Source organism: Lynx canadensis, chromosome D3 (genome assembly GCF_007474595.2).
Source record: "Lynx canadensis isolate LIC74 chromosome D3, mLynCan4.pri.v2, whole genome shotgun sequence".
Taxonomy (NCBI): domain Eukaryota; kingdom Metazoa; phylum Chordata; class Mammalia; order Carnivora; family Felidae; genus Lynx; species Lynx canadensis.
Window position 1 is genome coordinate 85725248 of NC_044314.2, and position 23208 is coordinate 85748455.

The 23208-nt window shown below is 44.2% G+C and overlaps 1 protein-coding gene and 1 long non-coding RNA gene across 3 annotated transcripts in view; one reads left to right on the forward strand and one right to left on the reverse strand.

Annotated features, from left to right (window-relative positions):
• The first annotated feature begins 5536 nt into the window (after window positions 1–5536).
• P2RX7 (purinergic receptor P2X 7) overlaps window positions 5537–23208 on the forward strand; it is a 48696-nt gene continuing 31024 nt past the window's right edge. Inside the window, exons 1-2 of one of the 2 annotated variants that reach the window (XM_030292460.1) lie at window positions 5573–5778; window positions 22827–22995. In XM_030292460.1, coding sequence (XP_030148320.1) covers window positions 5654–5778; window positions 22827–22995 — 294 coding nt within the window. In that variant the 5' untranslated portion in view covers window positions 5573–5653. Of the gene's footprint in view, window positions 5779–22826; window positions 22996–23208 lie in introns of both variants that reach the window. The other variant, XM_030292461.2, reaches the window with a different exon arrangement.
• On the reverse strand, window positions 10296–21785 carry LOC116738397. The gene is made up of 3 exons (XR_004344284.1): window positions 21749–21785; window positions 13425–13533; window positions 10296–10651 (listed from the first exon to the last, which is right to left on the reverse strand). It is a non-coding gene; the product is annotated as an uncharacterized LOC116738397 (long non-coding RNA).

A 23208-nucleotide genomic window follows, 5' to 3' on the forward strand; every position in this document is an offset into this window, starting at 1 on the left:
ACTGAGTTTCCCCCAAAGTGGACCCTGAGACAAGGATTCAGGTGCAAGTAGTTTATTTGGGAGGTGAAGTTAGGAAGGGCACTGGGGAAATGGGACAGGGAGGGAAGGCAGTCAATATAAGAAGCATTCAAGAACAGGTCATGCTGTAGGCATCTGGGGCTCAATCCCACTAGGGACCTCTGGGAAACTGCACAGACTGCATCGTCCCACCTGAGAGCAGTAGTTAACCTGAGTCTCCCAGCCTAGGAGCCTGTATTCCCTGAGAGCTACACTTCTTTCTCCCTCTCCTTCCCTTTCTTTCCTCCCAGCCTTTCTTCCCTCCCTCCACTCTTCTCCCTTTCTTCCCCTTCTCCCCTCCTCCCCTGCCTTCCCCAATGGGTCCCTGACACCATGTCTGTTATGTGACCCCACCCACAACCTTAAGCTGATTGGACTAGAGATAAATAGCTAGACCAATCAAATTCACTCCTCTGGGACTCCAGAATTAAGCCGTAGGTCTGGGCTTTGACAGGAACTGTGGCCAACCTGATGTGGCTGCCCTGATGACCTTGTTTGGTGACATGCCCTCGGAGCAGTAGAGAAGTCCAGTGCTTAGAGAGATATGCAGTGGGTACACAGAGAAGCAGGCAGAAAGAGGACCCCCCAGCTTCAGACAAACTGCAAGTGCAACCTCAGAGCAGGACATTTTAGTTTCCATGTCTATTAGTAAGTTCTTACCACGTTGGGCCACGTTTCCTGCACTTGTTAAGATGATAGTGTTTCCTCAAAAAACTACCTTTTCTGCTGAAGGAAGTCACTTGATTTTCTGACTTGTAACCAGAAACACACACACACACACACACACACACACACACACACACACTCGCCCTTGACTAAGAGAAATTCACCCAAGCCCCATTCCATTCAAGACTTAACTTCCTACTTCACAAAGAAACAGAGACCACCATTCTTGACACTCCACTTTGAACATCTTTGAATGGCTCAAATGTTTCCATATTAACTACCTCTCTCCCCCAATCTCCTCTTGATGCTACATTTCCCATTAAAAAGCACCCTTGGGGTGCCTGGGTGGCTCAGTCAGTTAAGCGTCCGACTTCAGGTCGGGTCATGATCTCACAGTTCATGAGTTCGAGCCCTGCATCGGGCTCTGTGCTGACAGCTCAGAGCCTGGAGCCTGCTCTGCATTCTGTGTCTCCCTCTCTCTGCTCCTCCCCTGCTCACTCTCTGTCTCTGTCTCTCTCTCTCAAAAATAAAAAAAAAACATTAAAAAAAATTTTTTTTTAAAAAGCACCCTTAACCCTCAAGCTGAGCTTAGAAGGAAAGTGGTCCACATCCGGTCTCCACTCTCTTCCTCTAATCAGTCCTTACAAGCACTATTATTTTGTGGGGAAGTGTGCCATTCTAAAGATATGATTTTAAGTGTCTATGGGATTTTTAGATCTGGGGGTTCATAGATTGTACCAGTGTGGAGCTCAGAAGGCAGATTTGGTCTGGAGATATAGATTTTTAAAACAGAATGCATGAGTATGGTAGAAAAACTTCATAGAAAGGTAAGAAATAAGTTTCTTGACAAACACTAACTAATCCTCCAATTCCCTCCCCAGAGACCATCTTGTATATCCCTCCAGACACAGCCAGCTTCATGGACATGGGATCTGTGCAGTTCCATTAAGGACCCATACTTAAGAGAGACCTGAGCTTGGTCTAATGCTCTGCTGTTGCCATCTTGAAGTTCCTTATCTTGAATAAGGGACCCCCCTGCACTGGTCCCCCAAATTAGTAGTAGGTTTTATTTCCAGCTATATTCCATGCATAGTTAAACACGTGATATACACATATACCCCTCTTTCCATCTCCTTTTCTTTTAGCATTTGGTGATTCTAAAAGAATGTGTGTGGATGAAATCTCCCAGGGAGAAGATACAAAAGTTATTAGTGCAATTTACCAAATATTTCTGCTTCTTCTGTTTCTGGGTGAGATTGCATTTCCTGATTCCCTGGGACCAAGTTCCTGGGGCCAAGTGACTAGTTTTGACCAGTGAGTTAGGGGCAAAATGGAATGCATCGTTTCTAGATCAGAGCATTTAAATGCCACTCTAAGACCTGCCAGATTTCTCATTCAAGAGTTCAAGATAGTGGCTATTCCATTAGTTTTGTTTTCTGAGTGACTACGATGAGCAGAGCCTCCCAGGTGACCCATGGTGAATATTTATTGTGGATGAGAAATAAAACGACATCGTTTTTAAGCCATGGGATTTGGGAGGGCTGTTTGTTATTGCAACATAACCTGTCATGACTGATAAAAATATAAAAAATGCTGAGGCAGAATTTGCTGGAACTGACACATAAAAGGAGAAGAGTCCTAGAAAGATACGACAAAGAACATAGAGGCAAAGACAAAAAACTAGGAGAAAGGGCCCAAGGGAGTCATGAAGATCAAGGGAATAAATTGCTCAAGAGGTAGAGAGCGGTACATGGTGTTGGTCCAAAAGGCCAGGTGAAATAAGGAACAAAACATATCACTAAATATGGCAACTGATAACTTATTGGTAAGCTTATTAAGAACAGTACCCATGAGGGGCGCCTGGGTGGCTCAGTCGGTTAAGCGGCCGACTTTGGCTCAGGTCATGATCTCACGGTCTGTGAGTTCGAGCCCTGCATCGGGCTCTGTGCTGACAGCTCAGAGCCTGCAGCCTGTTTCAGATTCTGTGTCTCCCTCTCTCTGACCCTCCCCTGTTCATGCTCTGTCTCTCCCTGTCTCAAAAATAAATAAAAAATTAAAAACTTTTTTAAAAAATTAAAAAAAAAATTTTTTTTTAATTAAAAAAAAAAAAAAAAAAGAACAGTACCCATGAAGTGGTGGTGGGAGAAATAGCAGACAGAGGGCTGAGGAAGCGGAGAAGGAAGAGCATGAGATATCATTGTCTGAGTTCAGCAGAAAGACCAGGATCCCTGCCACGAGCACTTTTGAGAAGGGTCGAGAAAATTTGCATTCAATCTCACCTTTCTTCCGCTCTCCAGTCTCCCGAACTGAGAGCCAGGAGGTAATGTAGCCCCTGGTGCAGCTCACATGAGTAAGAAAGTAAAATTTAGCTCAGACTGGAAAAGTAAAAATTGGCTTGGCCGCTTAGCAATCTGGAAGAGCAGTAATGAGTAAAGTCAGCTGCAAAAATAACACCAAACAGTATTTCACTGTACCTGTAAAGTGATAATACCACCACCCCCAATCTTTTTTGTTTTAAAGATAAACTTTCATTTTACTGTGGGGGATAAGCTTAGGAATCCCCCAGGCTTACATCAATGGGTTAACAAGACATAAAGAAATACAAAGTCATAACATGCTCACACCCAAGTTTGGGTAAACCAGATCGGCACCCCAAGAATAGGGCACCCCAAGAAAAGGGAGGCGCAAAGGTGCCAGAAATAGGGAGGTGCAAAGGCAACCCAAAATAGAGAGGGAGAGGCAAAGGTCTGAAATAGAAACGGTGCAAAGGTGCCCAATATATAGGTATATGAAATAAACAAGATTAGATGTTCAGGGTGGAAGCACCCCAATTTAGTACTATAGCAGAAAAGCTGCTTTCACAGGAGAATAGGACCAGGTTAGGTAAATTGGTGAATTGGACTATGGACCACTGTGCTGCAGGCAAAGCAGCCCAGAGTGGAGATGGTTAACAAAAGAAAAGGTGCCTTATTAACCCTGAGGTTATTCCCCCATCTGTCTCATCCCCTAGGCTGGCTAAGGTAAACAGAGGTGCTGCCTCACGTCCGAGGTAAACAACCTTCCTCCCGACTGCCTGATGCCCGGATTTTGTGTTATATTGACCCAAACCCCAAACACTGTATATCTTCAAAACCCCCCTTTTCCCTCACGTCCCCAAGTTAATGTTCTTAGTTTCTTTATCTCTTTGTACATGCCCATCACGTTTGTAAACCTTCTGGCATGAATGGATACAGGGCAAGGACCCTTAATCAGGGCTTTTGTCTTTTCTTGTACATTAGCCATCTCTCGCTTTAATCCTCATCTGCTCTTTTGCTGGCCAAAAGAAAACTTTAGACTTAGAATCTACGACATTTTACAACAGTTTTAAGTTTGCAGAAAAATCACAAAGATAGTACACAGCTTTTCCATATATCCTATACCCGGTTTCCTTGATTATTAACATCCTACATCAGTATGGTACATTTTTATAATTAATCAATATTGATATATCAATATTAACTAAAGTTCATATTTTATTCACATTTCTTTAGTTTTTAAATGATGTTCCTTTTCTGTTTTAGGATCCTATCTAGGTTATCACATTACATTTAGTTGTCATGTCTCCTTAGCCTCCTCTTAGTTGTGACAATTTATTAGGGTTTTCATTGTTTTTGATGACCTTGAGAGTTTTGAAGGGTATGTTAGGTGTATTGTAGCACCCCCACTCCCATTTTTTTGAGTGATTGTTGCTTTCTTACTGAGAAATATCATCCTCTAAAATAATAAACTATCAGAAAATTTGCTATTGGGAATTGCATCAATAAGAACGAAATACTCCACTTTTGCCTGGAGGATCTAAATCACAACCTTGCCAAAGAGAAGCAGCCTCAAATTGCATCTCAGGTACAAAGCTTCGGATAAAGGGTTTCTAGACACAACATTCAACATCCATCTTAGGTTTATTGCTTCCAAGGAAGCAGGGCCCTGGGTCCACTTTGCAATCCAGATCTAAAGATGACCGTTGTATACAAACCTGCTTTGCTCTGAGTCTATCAAAATCTGTTTTCATTTAAATTTAATCTAAACCCCACCATTCCCCATAATCCTATGATAGCTCTGTCCCTTTAATGATGCCCCTAGATCCTCTGGCATGAGCTTTTTCTCATGGAATGAGTCAGTAAACCTAGTTTTGTTGAATGGTAAGTTTGTTTCTGATGGTCTTAGGCAGACTGGCCTACATCACACGTGTAACTCAGGGGGCACAGAAGAGGGCAGAGAGTGGATCTAGAGGGTCACGCAGGAAATATCCAGTATAGAAATAAAGCCCTCTTCCCCTCCCAGCCCCAGCAGATCTGATGCCCCCCTCCCACCCACCACCCCCATCTACAGACCAGAGTGCTGTGGAGGATGTGTGAGAGGGAGGAGAGGAAGATCTTCATTCACCCAGTGTTCACAGACATCTGGGGTTGAACAAAGGGTTGTAGAAATGAATTAGTCAGTCTCTGAGTGGGCCTTGAGACAGTAGAAAGATCTAGGCCCCTTTATTAAGTCACAGTGGAAACACTGGGTCTCCTGACCTTTGAAAGGCTGCCCCTTTCCCCTAACTGAAATGAGTCCAAAAAAAGTCAAAGAAAAAAGGGGATAAGGCAGAATTCTAAAAATGCCCTTCCTTTGAACACCATCTTTGTGCAGGCATCTGGGGGAGGCCGGCCGGGGCAGGGTTATCTGCCAGCCAGGCCTGTAGGACTTCGCTTCTCTTGTTTATCCCCGGCCACATCTGGGGCAGCTGCCAGGACCTGCCCCCACTCTGCCGTCATTGGAGGAACTCAAACTTAAAGGCTCCTGCTAAGAATCAGGATGTTTCATTTTCCTCTTACTGGTGGGCTTGCTGTGGCTGGTCTGGGAAGGCTGAGCCCTGGTCCAGACCCTTGTGGACAGTGAGTCTCTCGCCATGGCAGCCTGCTGCAGCTGGAATGATGTTTTCCAGTATGAGACAAACAAAGTTACCCGGATCCAGAGCATGAATTATGGCACCATTAAGTGGATCTTCCACATGATCGTCTTTTCCTACGTTAGGTAAGTGGGGTGCGGGGATGACCCCGGATGTCTGCAGGGGTTGACAGCACAAGAAACCTCAAGGTGCAGCTTCTGGTGCACGCCTGAATTCCACGTGGTTTTAAATCTGAGACTTTTTTCTGATAGCAAGCTGGGGCTGGAGGTGGGAGTGGGTGTTGGGGTGGGAGAGGCAGGTGGTTGGAGGGGGGTGTGTGGGAAACAGTGCCAGGCTGCTGCAAAAAGAAGCCACAAGAGGCAAAGCCATACTCAGGGTTCTACCCCAGGCCTGCCAGGGTGAGCTGGGCAAGGCATGCCCGGGAAAAGTGGGAAACAGGGCAACACCCTGGATTCCTAGGGAGGAAACAAGGATTCGGGGCACGCCTGGTGATAATGCTGGCATCTGTCTGAGTCATCACTGCTTAGGGGAGGAATAGGACCAGACTTGTCAATGTAACCAGGTCCTCTCCAGTGGCAGAAAGGCCCCCCTTGCTCATTTTTGGTTTTGGTTTTGTTTTTTAAGTTTACTGAGATATAATTCACACACTATACAACTCTCTCGTTTGAAGTGTACAATTTAGCAGTTTTCAGTATATTCAGAGTTGTGCAACCATCACCACAATCCATTTCAGATTTTCATCACCTCCAAAACCAACTCCACATCCCTTAGCCATCACTCCGAACCCTTTGCTCACCTGTAGCTCTGGTGACCCACTGATCTACCCTCTGTCTCTAGGATTTGCCTGTTCTGCACATTTCATATAAATGGAATCAGGCAGTATGCGGTCCTTTGTGTCTGGCTTCTTTCACTCTGCATTATGTTTTCTTTTTGTTTGTTTAGGTTTATTTATTTATTTTGACAGAGACAGCACGAGCGGGGGGAGGGGCAGAGAGAGAACCCCAAACGGGCTCTGCATTGCCAGCACAGAGCCTGATGTGGGGCTGGAACTCCCAAATGGTGAGATTATGACCTAAGCCAAAATCAAGAGTCAGGTGCTTAACTGACTGAGCCACCCAGGTGCCCCTGCATCATGTTTTCAAGGTGTATTCATGTTGGAAAATGTATCTCTATTTCATTCCTTTTGATGGCCAAGTAATATTCCATTGTATGGATAGACTGTTTTCTTTTCTTTTGGTGGACATTTGGGTTGTTTCCAGTTTGGGGCTATTATGAATAATGGTGCTATGAATACCAGTGTACATGTGTTTGCATGAACATGTTTTCAGTTTTCTGGTGTACCTACTAGTGAAACTGAAAGATCATTTAGTAACTCTACTTTCGACCTTTTGAGGAACCACCCACCTGTTTTCAAAGCGGCTGCACCATTTCATGTTCCCACCAGCAGTGTGTGTCCCATTCCTCCACATCCTCAACAAACACTTGTTCTTGTCTGCTTTTTGGATCATGGGCATCCTAGTGAGCTGTGAGTGGTTCTCACTGTGGTTTTGATTCAGGGTTACCTAAAGGCTAATGCCCCATTGCTCTTTGTGATGATAATAATGAAAACTTGCATCTCTATAGGCAGGCAGTGTAGTTTACTGGCTAAGGGTTACAGCAATTATTTTATAATCCTGGGTAAATTTCCTTGGCCAGGTCACTTAACCTCTCTGAGCCTCCCTTTCTGCATCTGCTCATAGAGTTATCATAATTAAACAAGAAAAGGCATGACAAGTGCTTATCAGTGTCTGGCACAGGGTAAGAGCTCCACAAATAGCAGCTATTTAAAAAAAAATAATCTTTTTGACTTAAAAATAGAATTATCATAGAGGCGCCTGTGAGGCTCAATCAGTTAAGCATCTGACTCTTGATTTCCACTCAGGTCATGATCTCACAGTTCATGAGTTCCAGCCCCACATTGAGCTTCAAAGCCTGCTTGGGGTTCTCTCTCTCTCTCTGCCCCTCCCTTGCTCATGTAATCTCTCTCTCTCAAAATAAATAAATAAACTTAAAAAATAAAATTACCACAAGATCCAATAATTCCACTACTGGGTATTTACCCAAAGGAAATGAAAATTCTAACTTGAAAAGATATATGCACTCTTATGTTTATAGCAGCATTATTTACAGTAGCCAAGATATGGAAGCAACCCAAGTGTCCATTGATAGATGAGTGGATAAAGAAGATGTGGTGTATATATACAATGGACTATTACACAGCCATAAAATGAATGAAAGCTTGCCATTTGCAATGGACAGAGCTAGAGAGTATAATGCTAAGAGAAATAAATCAGTCAAGACAAATACCATATGCTATCATTCATATGTGTAATTTAAGAAACAAAACAAATAAACAAACAAAGAAAAAGGGGATGCAAACAAACAGACTTAAACACAGACAACAAACTGGTGGTTGCCAGAGGGGAGGCGGGTGGGAGGGATGGGTGAAATAGATAAAGGAGATTGAGTACACTTATCCTGATGAATACTGGGAAAGGTATAGAATTGTTGAATCATATTGTACACCCAAAATGAATACAACACTATGTTAATTATACGTGACTAAAACAAGAGTCTATTTTCATATACATTCTCTCCTTTGACTACCAAAGTAACCATGCCCATGCCTGGGATTTGAGGTCTGGAAATGTGGATTCAATAATCCTTCACTTCAGGGTCCATAGGTGGCTCAGTCGATTAAGCATCCAACTTCGGCTCAGGTCATAATCTCATGGTTTGTGAGCCCACATCGGCCTGTTAGTGCAGAGCCTGCTTTGGATCCTCTGTCCCCCTTGTCTCTCCACCCCCTCCCCCGCTCATGCTTGCTCGCTCTCTTTTCTCTCTCAAAATAAATAAACATTAAAAAGTTTTTAAAAAAAAATCCTTCGCCTCTTTAAACCTTGGTTTCCTCATCTGTAAAATGAGGACAAAGTTTGTCATAAGAATTAAGTGAGTTACTAAATACAAAGTTGCTTGAGAAATACCTGGTGTATGGCAACCCCTTACCAAGTATTAATTCTTATTAATATTATTAGGATTATCATGATTTGATTCATATGTTTATTACGCAACAAATACTGAATAATAAACACATATAGTACATTCTAAAATAAGGCTCATTACTTAAGCCAGGTATCATAGAACTGATGATGAAGGACAGAGTTAGTAAATGCTCCTTTATGCACCAATAGGTAGATCGTGTGTCACAATTCCATGTAACAGGTGACGTGATTTCCTGATATTCCTGGCACACAATTTCTTAAAAGCAAATTATTGTATACATAAGAACAGATTGCTATGAGAATGCCTTATAATGATAAATATTTTTCTGTCATATGGGGGAATCTTACCTTACATGCATTTAAGGCCCTCAGATTCAGTTACACATGTTCAATGGGAGCCTGGAGAGACAGCACAGTTTAAACAGTGCGATGACTCAGTGATTGGGTGCCCCAGACTAAGCATGAGGGGGGTACTTGAGTTGGGGATCCTTCAGTCAGTCTCTGTTCCCTCACGCTTCTCACAGAGTGACCACCTGGCACCCTGCCTGTGAATCTCAATCCATACTCCCCACCCAACATGTCCCTGAAAATAAGCCACATCTTTCACCTTCACCTAGAGCAAAACTGGAAAAACAGTAACTTGGTCCAGAGTCAGAGGAAAAATGGACTCTGATGGACTTGTTGGAAGGTAGAAGGTCTGTTCGCTATGCTTTGTGGACAAGTCAAAGGTTTAACCAAAGGCAATTAAAAAAAATTTTTTTTAATGTTTATTTATTTGTGTGTGAGAGAGAGACAGAGTGCAAGCAGGGGAGGGGGAGAGAGAGAGAGGGAGACACAGAATCCGAAGCAGGCTCCAGGCTCTGAGCTGTCAACACAGAGCCCGATGCGGGGCTTGAACTCACAAACTGTGAGATCATGACCTGAGTCGCAGTCAGACACTCAACCAACTGAGTCATCCAGGCACCCCTAACCAAAGGCAATTTTGACAGGACATGATTTTTACCTTGAGCACTGACTTTAGAAGGTAACCCCTATGTAAAATGCTACTCCATTTTTTACATTTTAAAATATAAAATTAAAGAAAAAATATTGCCAGCTTTGTTTTTTTACTCTATGGTAATGGAATACCTATTTATATTCCACTGAATGGAGTCCCATGGACAACAGCTTAGGAAATCCTGCCTTAAGTTTTACTGTCAGGCCTCAATTTGACCATTGACATCAAATGGGACTGGTATGAACCACAGGGGGAAATCCTGACAGGCTCACGTAATACTCAAGACATACAGCAGCAGCAGGTCGTGGGCTCTAGCTATGGAGTTCCAGGTTCAGAGTCTGCCCTTACTAGGGTTGAAAAGGCAAAGAGCCAGGATAATGAAGTAAGATGGGGCTTCAGTTATTGAGACTGGGGTACAAGGCAGGGGCTGTCAATAAAAGAAATAAGACTGGTTAGCTTCTCTTAGTCCCTCAAAACCAAGTTCAGATTGGAATCAAAGGCAGGGCTGCAGCTACAGGCAGGGTCAAATGGCCCCAGCTCCTGGGTTGCAGGAGTGTGCAGACAGGATGCTGAGTAGGCCTGTGTTAGTCAGAATTGTTTGGATAATAAGTGACAGAGACCTAACTCAGGTAAGCCACCACATCACACAGTGGAAGAGATGGGACTGCTCTCAGACATGGATGGTTCTAAAAGCTCAAACTATGTCATCAGGGCTGGCTTTCTCATCGTGACTCCATTTGGCTTTGTTCTTGAATAGGCTCTCTATGTAGCAAGATGCCATACTCACATCCTCAGCAACTCCAGAGGGGCAAGCAAGTCTTTCCTGATAGCTCTGGCATGAAAGTCCCAGGAAAGTCTCTGATTGGTAGGGCTTCAGTTACATATCCATTCCTGAATCTAGCCTTGTGGCTAGAGGCATGGTGTCACCTGATTGGCCAATCCTGGGTCATGTGCTCATTCCTGTGGCAGGAAGTAGGGAGAGAGTGGCAGGGCTGAATGAGAGTGGCAGGGCTGAATAAACCACATCCAGTGACTTTACCTTAGGAAAGAAGAATACCGTTCCCAGAAGAAATGGGAAAAGAAGGGGGGGGGGATGGGGCAAAGAAAAAAATAAACATTCATTACAAGGTTTTTCCAAAAGCCAGAAATTTCAGAGACTTCTGAAGTCTACTGCTTTATCCCTGGCTTGTCTCAGCCCCGCGCCTGGGCTGTGGAGACTCTGCCCCAGGTTATTGCCATGGCAGGGACCTCGGGATTCTCGACAGAAATTTCCTCTGAGAATCAGCTCCTAGAATTCCACAGGATTTTCTAACCCATGACTCTGGCATGGGAAGAATGGGATAATGATGATTATACTCCCAGGAAAACTGATACCAAAAAACCTGAATGACAATAAAAATAACTTCCTTACACTGCTGGCTTTATTTGTATCATCTCATGACATGCAGGTATTCTTTTCATTATTGCACGGATAAGGAAAGGGAAGCTATGAAAGATGGAGTTAATTTCTGAAAGATCATCCAGGTAGAGAGTGGGTTTCAAAAGGGATTCAAATCCAAAACCAATGCAATGCTCTTAACCCAGAAACCACACTACTGAAGTGTTTACCTGGCAGAGTGCAAAAGCCCAAGTACTAGGCCTCCTGAATCCTTGGCCAAGCGTTCTTTATTCTTCACCTTGATTCGTCTTTCTGGGCTGGCCTGGGCGAGTGCAGGACAAGGAGGGAGGCTGGGATGAGGATCCCATTAGCTTGTCCTTTTCCATTACTCATTCATTCTGGCAAATAAATTTTAGACTATCTACTACGAGTTGGGCACTGTCTGTTGCTCTAGAGATTATAATAGTGAGTGAAACAAAGTGCCTACAACTCATGGGGCTATATGCCAGTGGAGGAGAAAGATATGATACCAAAAAGCAAAAAAGACATAATAAAATGTCTGATGGTGATAAATCTATGAAGAGTAATAAAGCAGAGAAGAGGACAGACAACGAAGATGGGCAAATGTGAGCATGTGTGATAGAGGCATTTAGGTTAGATCTGCACAAAGAGAGGGACAAACCATGACGTATCTAGAAGAGTGTTTCTGGTGGGAGGGTACAGTAAGTCCAAAGGCCCTGAGGTAGAGATTTGATAGGGTGTTCAAGGAAAAGCAAGGGGGTCAGGTGGTTGGAGCAGAGTGAACAAGTTAGCGAACCGAGAAGTGGTGTGTGGACTGGCGAGGTAACATGGATGGGGTTGGAAGGGCAGATCATTCAGGGCCTTAGAGGCCACTCTGAGTTCTTTGGATTTTATTCTGAGTGAGTTGAGAAGCCATGCGAGGATTTTAAGCAGAGAAGTAAAAGAGATTTGAAGATTTCCCTCTTCCCTGGAGACTAGTCCTCTCAGAAGCTTCTCCAGTGATACAGAAGACTAGAGACGATTGAGAGAAAAACAGGAAAACAGACTCCATTCAAACTGCTTCTTCTCCCTCACCCAGTCAACCTCTACTTAGGCTAACAGAGAGCGCAATATTGTCCTGCACAGCCTCGGGCTGTCTGTCACCATGGAGACAGTGCTGTTGTGCTAGTTTGTGGCTGTTTAAATGTAGCTCCTGGCTGGCTGCCTGTTACATGGGAGGGTTGCCACACACCTTTGAGGCTGGGCCTGTTCCAACTGAGTGGAAGGGAGTCTACCATAGAGGTGGGAGGAGGCACCGGGGGCAGGGGAGGGGCAGGTCCAGCCCATGCACAGCCCCTCTGGCCCCTGCCACTTGAGGGCAACAGAAACAGGAAGAGATTTGCCACATTCTCATCCCACTCTGGACCCCGCTGTGTGATGTGATAGAGAAGGGGGGTCCAGAGAAGACCCACTTCAGGAGGAAACAGCTCTAGGAGGAGGAGAATCCAGCCACCTGATCCACATATCTGAAAGCAAAAAAAAAAAAAAAAAAAAAAGAGGAACAGCCAGAAGGACCTGGTGAAAGCCAGAACCTGGTGAAAGAGGAGGGAGGAGCAGGGGCTGAGCGCAGAGAGATTTGGAATTTGTTTCTCAGGGCCCTGGGAAGCCACTAAAAACTTTTACAGAGGGGAGTGAAACCATTTGATGCCTGTGTCTAAAAGTGCTCTCAGGCCTCTGTGCAGAAGGTAGACTGTAGAGGGCAGGAGTGACAAGGGGAGGGCAGTGAGAAAGCCACCAGAGTCACCCAGATGAGAGAGATGGCGACCTGGATGAGAACGGGGCGGCGCAGGTGGACCAAAGTGGGCAAAGCGGGGATATGTTTTGGAGGCAGAACTGACAGATTGCTAGGAGGTAGAAGATGACTCTGGGTTCTCTGGTGGCCGATGACGCCTTGTACTGACAGGAGGAAGACCAAGGAGGCAAGCTTGCCAACTAAGCATTGGTAATGATGTTGAGCAAGCAAACAACTACTACCATCTATTGGCATCCCTCCATTAATGTCTAAACTAAAACATTAAAAGAGCTGGAAGCACATAGTCAAAAAAAAAAAAAAAAAAAAAAGGTGCTTTCAAATGAATAAATTTAGCTTTATGAAGGCCCTGCCTCGTTGTCCTGTTTTTCTCATTTTGCCCTAGAGGCCAAGGCTTCTCTGTGGACCAGCTGTCACACACCCACGGGCTTCTGGAGACCAACACTCCAGCCCAGGCCCCCACCCAGGGCAAGCACCTCCCAGCCCTCCTGGGTTTTTAGCATAGCACTGAAAAGAGAAAGGACCCGAATATATGGATTACTCACAGAGCAGCATGCGTCAACTGGCCAACACACAAGATGCCAAGAAGAGGAGGCAAAGGTGGGACTGGAGAAGCCAGCAAGGATCATGTTATGAACAGCCTTGAACTTCATCCTGAGGATACGGAGAAAGCATGAAGAGTCTTCCCCACCCTGCCACCAACATTTCATTATGAAAAATTTCAGCCATTTGGATTGCCTTTTCTAAACCGTATTTCCTCTCAAACTCAGCAGAGTGGATTCTGTTTAGAACCAGATACCCTGCCCAATATAATACTAACATCTCCTTATTACAGAAGAAGAAACAATGACCCAGAAAGGTTCAGTAACTTACACATGATCGTGTAGCTGGTAAGTGGTAGAGCTAAGATCGAACCCAAGCTTCTCACTCCAGAGTGCAAGCTTTTACTAAATAATGGAGGAATGGAGGAGACAGGAGCACAAATGGAGACAGCGAGACCAGTCAGGAGGCTACAGGGCAGTCCAGGTGAGAGCAGATGGTGACCTGGACTGAGGAGGTGACAGGGGCAGAGGACAGAAGTAAATGAATAACATGAGGAGGATAAAACAACAGGATTTGACAATTGAATGGTTGAGGGGTAATGAGGGAAAGGATGTTAAGGAATGTTTCTGGATTGGGCAACTGATGGGTGGTGGGAGAACTTGTTGGGATAAGAAACGTTGGGGTGGGGGGAGCCCATTTGGGGCAGAAGATGAGTTCAGAATTGGAGGCACAGAGTTTGACATATCTATGGGACTTACAAATGTAGACACTTAGTGCGTAGATGGATATGTGAATTTGGAACTAGAGATGGAGATCTATGTATCACCAGCATATAGATGGTAACTAGAACCATGGAAGTAGCTACAACTGGCCAGTAAGAGAAGATGTAAATGAGAAGGCAAGAGGGCTTAGAACAGACCCCTGGAGAATGCTGACCTTTAAGTGATGGGGAGCACAGAAGCCCCCAAAGGATTCTCAGAGGGGGTGGCCATGGAGATGCAAAAAAGTCAGGAGAAGGTGGATTCCAGGAAGCTAAGGGAAGAAGGGGAAGGAGGTGTTGCATGGTCATCAGTGTCAAATGCTGCTGAGAGTTTTAGGAAGATCAGATCTGTAGTATGTCTATCAGATTTAGCGAGGATGACGTTGCTGTTTACTTGGCAAGAGAGGCATTAGAGAAGTGGTGGAGTGGGAGCCAGACTGGAGTGGGCAGGGGAGTGAATGGAGATGCGGAAATGGATGTGGTGACTCACTCTTTCAAGGGAGTTGGCTACAAAGGAGAAGAGAGGCATCGAGTGGTGGTGGGAGAAGAATGTGGGGTCATGAGAGGATTTATTTTTAAGATGGGAAATGATGTTGAGTGCAGATGGAGAGGAGGCCAGAGAAAGGGAGATGATGAGATAAATGAAAATCATCATCACCATCATCATCACTGTCACCAACTAACAACCACAAAGAGAGCTTGTTCTTTTCTGGGACTAACTGTTAGACATTTCTTCCTTACTTTGAGTCCAAATCAGTCTCCCTGTAATTTTCCCCGTTAGTTAGAGTTCTGTGATCTCTGTTGTAGTTGACACTCTTCAAATGGCTGCACCCTGCTATTGTATTTTTCCTTTACTTTAAAGGAATAACGCCAGTCCCTCTGGCCATGTGCCCTCAACACGGTACCCAGATATTTTAATATCTCAGCCACTCCCACACAACCACGCTCTTGTTTTGTCAAAGCCCTCTTAAAAGTGGTCCATGCACTCTGGCTTTGCTGGTGGAAGCATGAAATGGTTCAACTTTTTGTGGTTTGGCAAAATGAATTGAAATATAAAATGTATGCATCCTTTAACCCAGAAATTTATCTTAAGGTGTGAAATTTATCTTTGGTGTGAAAAGATTCTTTTGCAAGTACATGCCTGGCAGTGTGAGAGAGGAAGATGGAGAGGCAACAAAGCACAGTGCTTAAGAGAACAGACTGAGCCTCAGTGGTGAAAGACTGCATGCTTATCCTTCCAAGATCACGAACAAGACAAGGATGTCTGTTTTCACTGCTGCTATTCAACATTGTACTGCAAGTTCTAGCCAGAGCAGTTAGGCAAGAAAAAGAAATAAAAGGCGTCCAAATTGGAAAGGAAGAAGTAAAAAACCACACTCAGATAATACGATCCTATATATGGAGAATCCAAAAGAAATCACAAAAAGCTATTACAGTTAATAAACCAATTCAGTGAAGTTTCGAGGTACAAGATCAACATGTAAAAATCAGTTGTGTTTCTATACACCAGAAAGGAGAAACTCAAAAAGAAAATTAAGAAAATAATTGCATTTATAATAGCATCCAAAAGAGCATAAGCTGTGGGGCCAGGGTTGCTACACACGTGTCTTAGTCTGTTGGGGCCACTATAACCACAGATGGAGTAGCGGCTTATAAATGACAGAAACTTCTCCCGGTCTCTGGTGAGAATGCATTTCCTGGTTCATAGACAGCCATCGTTTTGCTGTGCCTTCACACGGTAGAAGGAGCAAGAAGCTTCTGGAAACTTTTTTTTTAATTAAAAAAAGAAAAGTTTATTTATTTCTGAGAGAGACAGAGCGTGAGCAAGGGAGGGGTAGAGACAGAAGGAGACACTGAATCTGAAGCAGGCCTCAGGCTCTGAGCTGTCAGCACAGAGCCCAATGCGGGGCTTGAACTCACAAGCCGTGAGATCATGACCTGAGCTGAAGTTGGACGCTTAACCAGACTGAGACACCCAGGTGCCCCTGGAAACTCTTTTATAAGGGCATTAGTCCCTTCAGCTTTCATGACGTAATTACTTCCCAAAGGCCCCACCTCCTAATGCCATCTCATTAGGGGTTAGGTTTCAACATTTGAATTTTATGGGCAGGTCACAAACATTCAGTCTATAGCACTATGTGAACTTAGGCTCACTTTATCTGTTCCGCAGTTTGCTCAGATATAAGGTGGGAGAAATTCTAGTACCTTCCTTACAGGGTGGTTTCGAGGGAGGTGAGGGTTGAAAGAGTTAATACATATTGTTTATATATACTTAAAAGAATGCTTGGCACATAGAACTCTATCAGGGTTACCAAAACAAACAAACGAACAAAAAAATTTACAACTGGAAAAACTGACCAAAACTTCCAGTTACATACCAACCAGTAAGAGACAGGGGGCAAATTATCACAACTCACTTAGGTTGGACTACATGGAACTGCTGATATTCTATTCCTTTGGGCTACAAAATGAGCAGTTTCATATGTTCCAAACTAAACACCAGAATGTTCTGTAACTATTAAAAGTGATTCCATATCATAGGTCTCTCTTTACCATACATATATCACTATTGTTGTAGAAGGATTTAGCAATAGGGGCACCTGGGTGGCTCATTCTGGTAAGCATCTGACTCTCAATCTCGGCCTAGGTCATGATCTCACAGTTTGTGAGTTTGAGCCCTACATGGGGATCACTGCTGTCAGCCTGCCAGCACAGAGCCCGCTTCAGATCCTCTGTCCCTCCCTATCTGCCCCTCCCCTGCTTGCAATCTCTCAATAAATAAATAAATATTTTTTTAAAAAAAGAAAGATTTAATAATATATTATTAGTAAAAATAGCAAGTTCCACGGAGCATGCAGAGTGTGGTCATGTTTGTGAGTCAAGATGTGGGCATAAACAGATACCTGGAAGATACTCTCACTTTCAACAGCAATAACTTCTGGGAGGGAGAATGTTGGGAGCGTTTCATATCCTTTGTGCACTTCTGTGAAATTTACACTTTTACAACAACTAAGGCGGTTTTCTTGAAAAATGTGGCTCATAAAACCTGAACAGAGGGCTGCTATCGCTTGCTGCCTATTGAGGCCACAGGCCACTTTACCACGACCCAAGGGTGAAATATTATGCTTTTCTCACCAAAGCTTAAGACAACACTAGTTGTTTGTTTTGTTTTCTTCTGGATGATATAACACAATGTTGGCTCCTATGGGCTTAGGGTTATCTAACATTTTGGGGCTTCTAACATAAACTTCTGCCAATTTGTGTGGTCTATGGTTTGTACTGGCATAACTGAGTTTTTAGTTCAAGGTCAGGATTTTACATGTATCCATTATTTTCCCTCTAATTGATAAACATTAACTAGTAGATTAAGATTCACTCTTTGTTCTCTGTGCAGTTGAATGTGTAGACAGCATTGTGTCCTGGAGTAGGAGTTCTTTGGATGAGAGAGAGAATTCGGGAAGCGTGAAAAGGAAATGCTGGCTAATGGAGAAGAAATGCAATGGCCAAAGGGCATTAAGAGGAAAGATGATGTCTTAGTCAAGCTGTGAGTTATAAGGAACTGAAACCCCTTCGCTCTAGCTCAAGGAAAGGTGGGGTAGGGTGGAAAGGGTTGCAGCTCTTATAAAGCTACAACAGGCCAACTATATCGCAGTCGACTGAATAATGGCCTGCAAAAGATCTCCACGTCCCAATCCCTGGGACCTGTGAATCTGTTACCTTATGTGGCAAAAGGAACTTTGCAGGTGTGATGGAGTTCAAGGCCTTGAGATGGGGAGATTGTCCTTGACTATCTGAGTGGCTCTGATGTAATCACAAGAGTCCTCGAAAGAGGAAAAGGAGAGGCTCAAAGTGAGAAAAAGGAGACATGACAACAAGAGCTGAGGTTGGAGTGACATAGCTACAAGCCCAGGAATGCCAAGGCAGCTTGTAGAAGCTGGAAGAGCTGAAAGAGATTCTCTCGTGGAGCCTCCAAAAGGAACCAGCCCTGTGTCGCCTTGATTTTAGCCCTGTAAGGTCAATCTTAGGCATCTGATCCCCAGAACTAAGAGAAAAAAATTGTATTGTTTCAAGACACTAAGTTTGTGATAATTTGTTACAGCAGCAATGGGAAGCTAATACAATCAGTACTTAATTTGCCTTGGGGGTGGATGTTCTCCTCTGCTTTCTTCTCAGTTCATCTCTTGCTGTCCTTGGCCCCTTACTGACCTCCCCCCACTGCTGAGTGGGCCAGGGATGGAAATAATCAGATTCTTCTCTTGGGATTTTAAATATAAGAAGTAGAGACACAGAGGACATAGTGCCCAGGGCCCATGGTTCCTTTAGGGGCCTAGAGAATGTCTGTTGGCCGTGGGGTAGGTGTCAGTTACCCGACTTTGAGGGCAGTTCATTTTCAAATCCCACCCTTTCGCTGTGTGAGCCCAAGCACAGTGAGGGAGAGCCAGGCTTTGCCAGGAGGCGCTTGCAGCCTGTGGTCCTCTGAGGACTCTCTCACCACCTGGGCATGGGCCAGGGCCCCCTGAGGTGCCAGTATGAGAAAGCCATTCACAGTCAGAGCATGTGGGTCCTCTCTGTAGTGGGCACCTTGGTCTACACCTGGTGATTCGGTGCTGTGTGCAAGCCTCAGGCTCCACAGCTGAGCTATCCTCTGTCCTTCTCTCCTCCCCACCCCTCCACAGCCCCCTCTGCGGCCAGACCTGCCCTGCTGGTGAGTGCCTAAGTCCCTCAGATCAGTCCACTTCCATCTCCCCAGACTCCTCAGCTTTCTGCCCCAACATTTCTTTCTCCGGTCCTACCAAGCACCACCAAAACCCAGCCCTTTCCTGCCGGTGTGCTAGAGGGTCCGATGGGTTTGCCGTCTCCAACATGCACAGAATTGCAGCTTCTTCAAGCTGCAAGTTCACAGGGATCAGGGAGCCAGGCAGCCCTCCCCTTGTTCAAGGACTACACCCGTGGCAAGAGGTGACATGGCTTGTCTGAGTCATTAGGGATGGTCGTTAGGGCAGGATACCACCAACTCTTTCTTCTCCTCTTTTTTCCTTTGCTGCAACTCTGAAGCATTTTAATTCTTAAAATGGTAAGTTCGTTATCATACAAAGATAAATTTTCTGACTTATGAAAGGGTTGGATTCCATTATGGCTGATTTATGATATGTTGTGAATTCTGGAATGAATATGACAGATTTGAATCGAGCTTCCAAATGGTGGGCCAAATGGACCCAGTGTTATTCTGTGGGAATGTCGCCATATCCAACAGGGAACACTGCACAGACCATGTACATATTGCAATGCTAGGCTGAGACACATTGTTGAACAAGTATTATATTTGTCTATGGAGTTATATGGAATGGCCCTTTCTTATATATGCTGATTGGACCTCAAATCTGGATCTCTAGCCCCAATGTCCTTTTTGATGAGCTTTTTTAAATGAATGGTATATAAATACTAAAACATGTTGAGAATAATATAATAAACACCCATGTACCACCATCCAACTTAAATAAAACATTACTGGGGCATCTGGGTGGCTCAAGTTAGTTGAGCAGCCAACTCTTGACTTCAGCCCCAGGTCATGATCTCATGTTTCATGGGTTCCAGTCCAAGTCAGGCTCTGCGATGACAATGTGGAACCTGCTTGGGATTCTCTCTCTCCCTCTCTGTCTGCTCTTCCTGCGCATGCTCACTCTCTGTCTCTCTCAAAGTAAATAAATAAGAACTTCTTTAAAAATTATAAAAAAAGAAATAAAATATTACTAATCCAGTTTTAGCTCCCTGTAAACCCAGCCTGGATCCCATCCTCTTTCCTCTCCCCTTATAAACACCATCCTGAACTTGGTGTTTGTCATTCTATGTTTTTATAGTTCTACAACATTTGTGTATATCTACAAAAATATTTTCCTTTTTTTATTGAGGTGAGATAAAATAACCATTTTAAGGTGATGAAGCCAGTGGCATTTAATAACACACCATATTGTGTTTACACAACCTAGGTCCCAAACATTTTCACCACTCTAGAAGAAAACCACACGCATTTGAAGTCACCCCTGCTCCCCACCCCCTTGCACTCATCAATCTACTCTCTGTCTCTATGGATTTACCTATTCTGGATTGTTTCATATAAATAGAATCATACGATGTGTGACCTTTTGTATCTACCTTCTTTTATAAAGCATGTTTTCAAGGTTCCTCCACAATATAGCACGTCTCAGTGCTTCATTCCTTTTTTTTTTTTTTTTTTTTTTTTTGAGAGGGAAGAAACGCATGTGCAGTCATGTAAGGGACAGAGGGAGAAGGAATCTTAAGCAGGCTCCATGCCCCGCACAGAGCTAGATGCAAGGCTCAATCTCACGACCATGAAATCAGACCTGAGCCAAAATTAAGAGTCAGATGCTTAACTGACTGAGCCACCCAGGTGCCCCTCATTCCTTTTTATGGCTAAATAGTACTTCATTGTATGGGTAGACCATGTTTTGTTTATCCATTCATCTACTGATGAACATGTGAGCTATTTCCATCTTTTGTCTTTTATGAATAGTGCTGCTATGGGCATGCGTAGACAGGCATTTGAGTGTAAAATGTTGTTTTGGATTTCTTTAAATTTCGTATTCATACTGTGGCATGTTTTGTTTTCTCAATATTATATTATTTCCATTTGTTATGAGTAGCTCTTCATTTATTCTCACTAGAGCATCCTATTGTATGAATCCAACAATTCATTTACCCATTAAATATTTAAGGACATTTAGGGTATTTTATTTTCCCTCGTACAAATGATGCTGCCATAAACAGTCTTGTACCTAACTCTTTGGGCACATGTATAAGGATTTCTCTAGGGAGTGTACAAAAGCATGGAATTGCTGGGTCCTAGGAGATGCACTTCCTCGAATGCACTACATATTCCCAAATGTTAGTTGTCTTTTCAATAGTCTCCCAGGGTTCTCAACCCTGGCTGTGCATTAGAATCACCCAGCAAACTTTAAAAATATATATAAGTACCTGGATAACTCCCCCAGACCTACTGAAGCAGAATTTCCAAGGATGGAACTGGGGAGCAGCAATTTTGAAAGCTCTCTGGGGATTATACTACCCAGCCAAGGCTAGGAACAGCAGCGACCAAGTCATGGCCCACTCTGTCTTTGGTTTCATAAGGCCAGGTCATAGAAGGCAGCCACTGGCTTACACTTCCTAAATCATTTGGATATTAGGTGCTGGCCAGAGGGAAGAGACCAAATAAACACATGCTGAATGAATAAACAAAGCATTTAAAATAAAGTCGGAATTTGGGGCGCCTGGGTGGCGCAGTCGGTTAAGCGTCCGACTTCAGCCAGGTCACGATCTCGCGGTCCGTGAGTTCGAGCCCCGCGTCAGGCTCTGGGCTGATGGCTCGGAACCTGGAGCCTGTTTCCGATGCTGTGTCTCCCTCTCTCTCTGCCCCTCCCCCGTTCATGCTCTGTCTCTCTCTGTCCCAAAAATAAATAAACGTTGAAAAAAAAAAAAAGTCATATAAAATAAAGTCGGAATTATTCAGGGCAATGGGAGACAGGAAAAACAAACGGTGGTGGAATCTACCATTTTGAATTCTTCTTCTTCTTCTTCTTCTTCTTCTTCTTCTTCTTCTTCTTCTTTTGAGAGAGAGGGAGAAGGAGAGAGAGAGAATCTTAAGCAGGCTCCACACCCAGCGCAAAGGCTGACATGGGGCTCGATTTCACAACTGTAAGATCATGACGGGAGCCTCAATCAAGAGTTGGATGCTCAACTGACTGAGCCATGCAGGCGCCCCTACCATTGTTGTTAATTCCACTTTCCCCTTCTCTTCCTCACACTTATAATAATTTAAATTGATATTCTAAAGAAGGGATTAACAGGTAATGAACTGACCAAAGGCAGGAAACCAGAGTCAGAGCCAAATCATGCATGAACACGTGTAGCACAGGGTTAAGAGGTCTGGCTCTGGGCTAGAAGGTAGACCAGTTGAGGACCTCAGTATTGCCACTGACGATCTGTGTTATCTTGGGTGCATTCCTTTACCTCTCTGAGCCCATTCTCTCATCTACAAAAGGGATGATTATAGTAACTATCTCCTATCACTGTGAAGATTAAACAGATGATGCATATGGAGCACTTGGCATGTACTAATTGCTCAATAAAGGGCGGTTACTATTATCAATATTATTTATAAGCCAGGTGAGTGTTTCTGGAAAACAGGTGGCTGACCTGCTGGGTACTTCCTTAGGTGTTGATGTGTTGCTTCGCCCCAGGACAAAGCAAGTGGACCAATCTGGAGCTGGACTTTATTATTTAAGAAGCTGTCCTATAAATTAGAGTCTGTATTAGGCAGTATTGGAGGTTGACATCAGGGGCAGTAGTTTCCAGATAGTGAGTGCTCAGTGTGCACTCAGCATATGATGCTGAGGAGTTTGCACACGTATCTCATTTCATCCTCACAACAACCCCTAAAGTAGGTATGACTATTCTTCCCACTTTACAGATAAGGAAAATGAGTCACAGAGAAGTCAAGTAGCTTGCCCAAAGTCACCCAGCAAAGCTAGGATTTGAATGGAGGCAGCCTTCAGAACCTGCCCCCCAAGTCCCCGCACTGTGCCTCCCTTGAGAAAACCACTGATGCTTTTCTGTGTCTGCCACTTAGCTTTGCTTTGGTGAGTGACAAGCTGTACCAGCGGAAAGAGCCTGTTATCAGTTCTGTGCATACCAAGGTAAAAGGGATAGCAGAGGTGAAAGAGGAGATTTTGGAGAACGGGATGAAGAAGGTGGTGTCCAGTGTCTTTGACACGGCGGATTACACCTTCCCTTTGCAGGTGAGCACTTGCCAGCCACCCCCTCCCAGGACTCCTCCCTGGGCACTGTCCCCAGGGCCTTGCCTCCCTCCCTTGGGACCCAGAGCCTCACTGCAGAAAAATGCTGGCCCTATTTTAAAAAGCTCTGTGAAAATCCCAACTGAGAAAACCTAAAAATTGCAAAATTGGGTCAGATCCAGCAGCTCAAAGACGATTCTTTGCTTTATCAAGTCC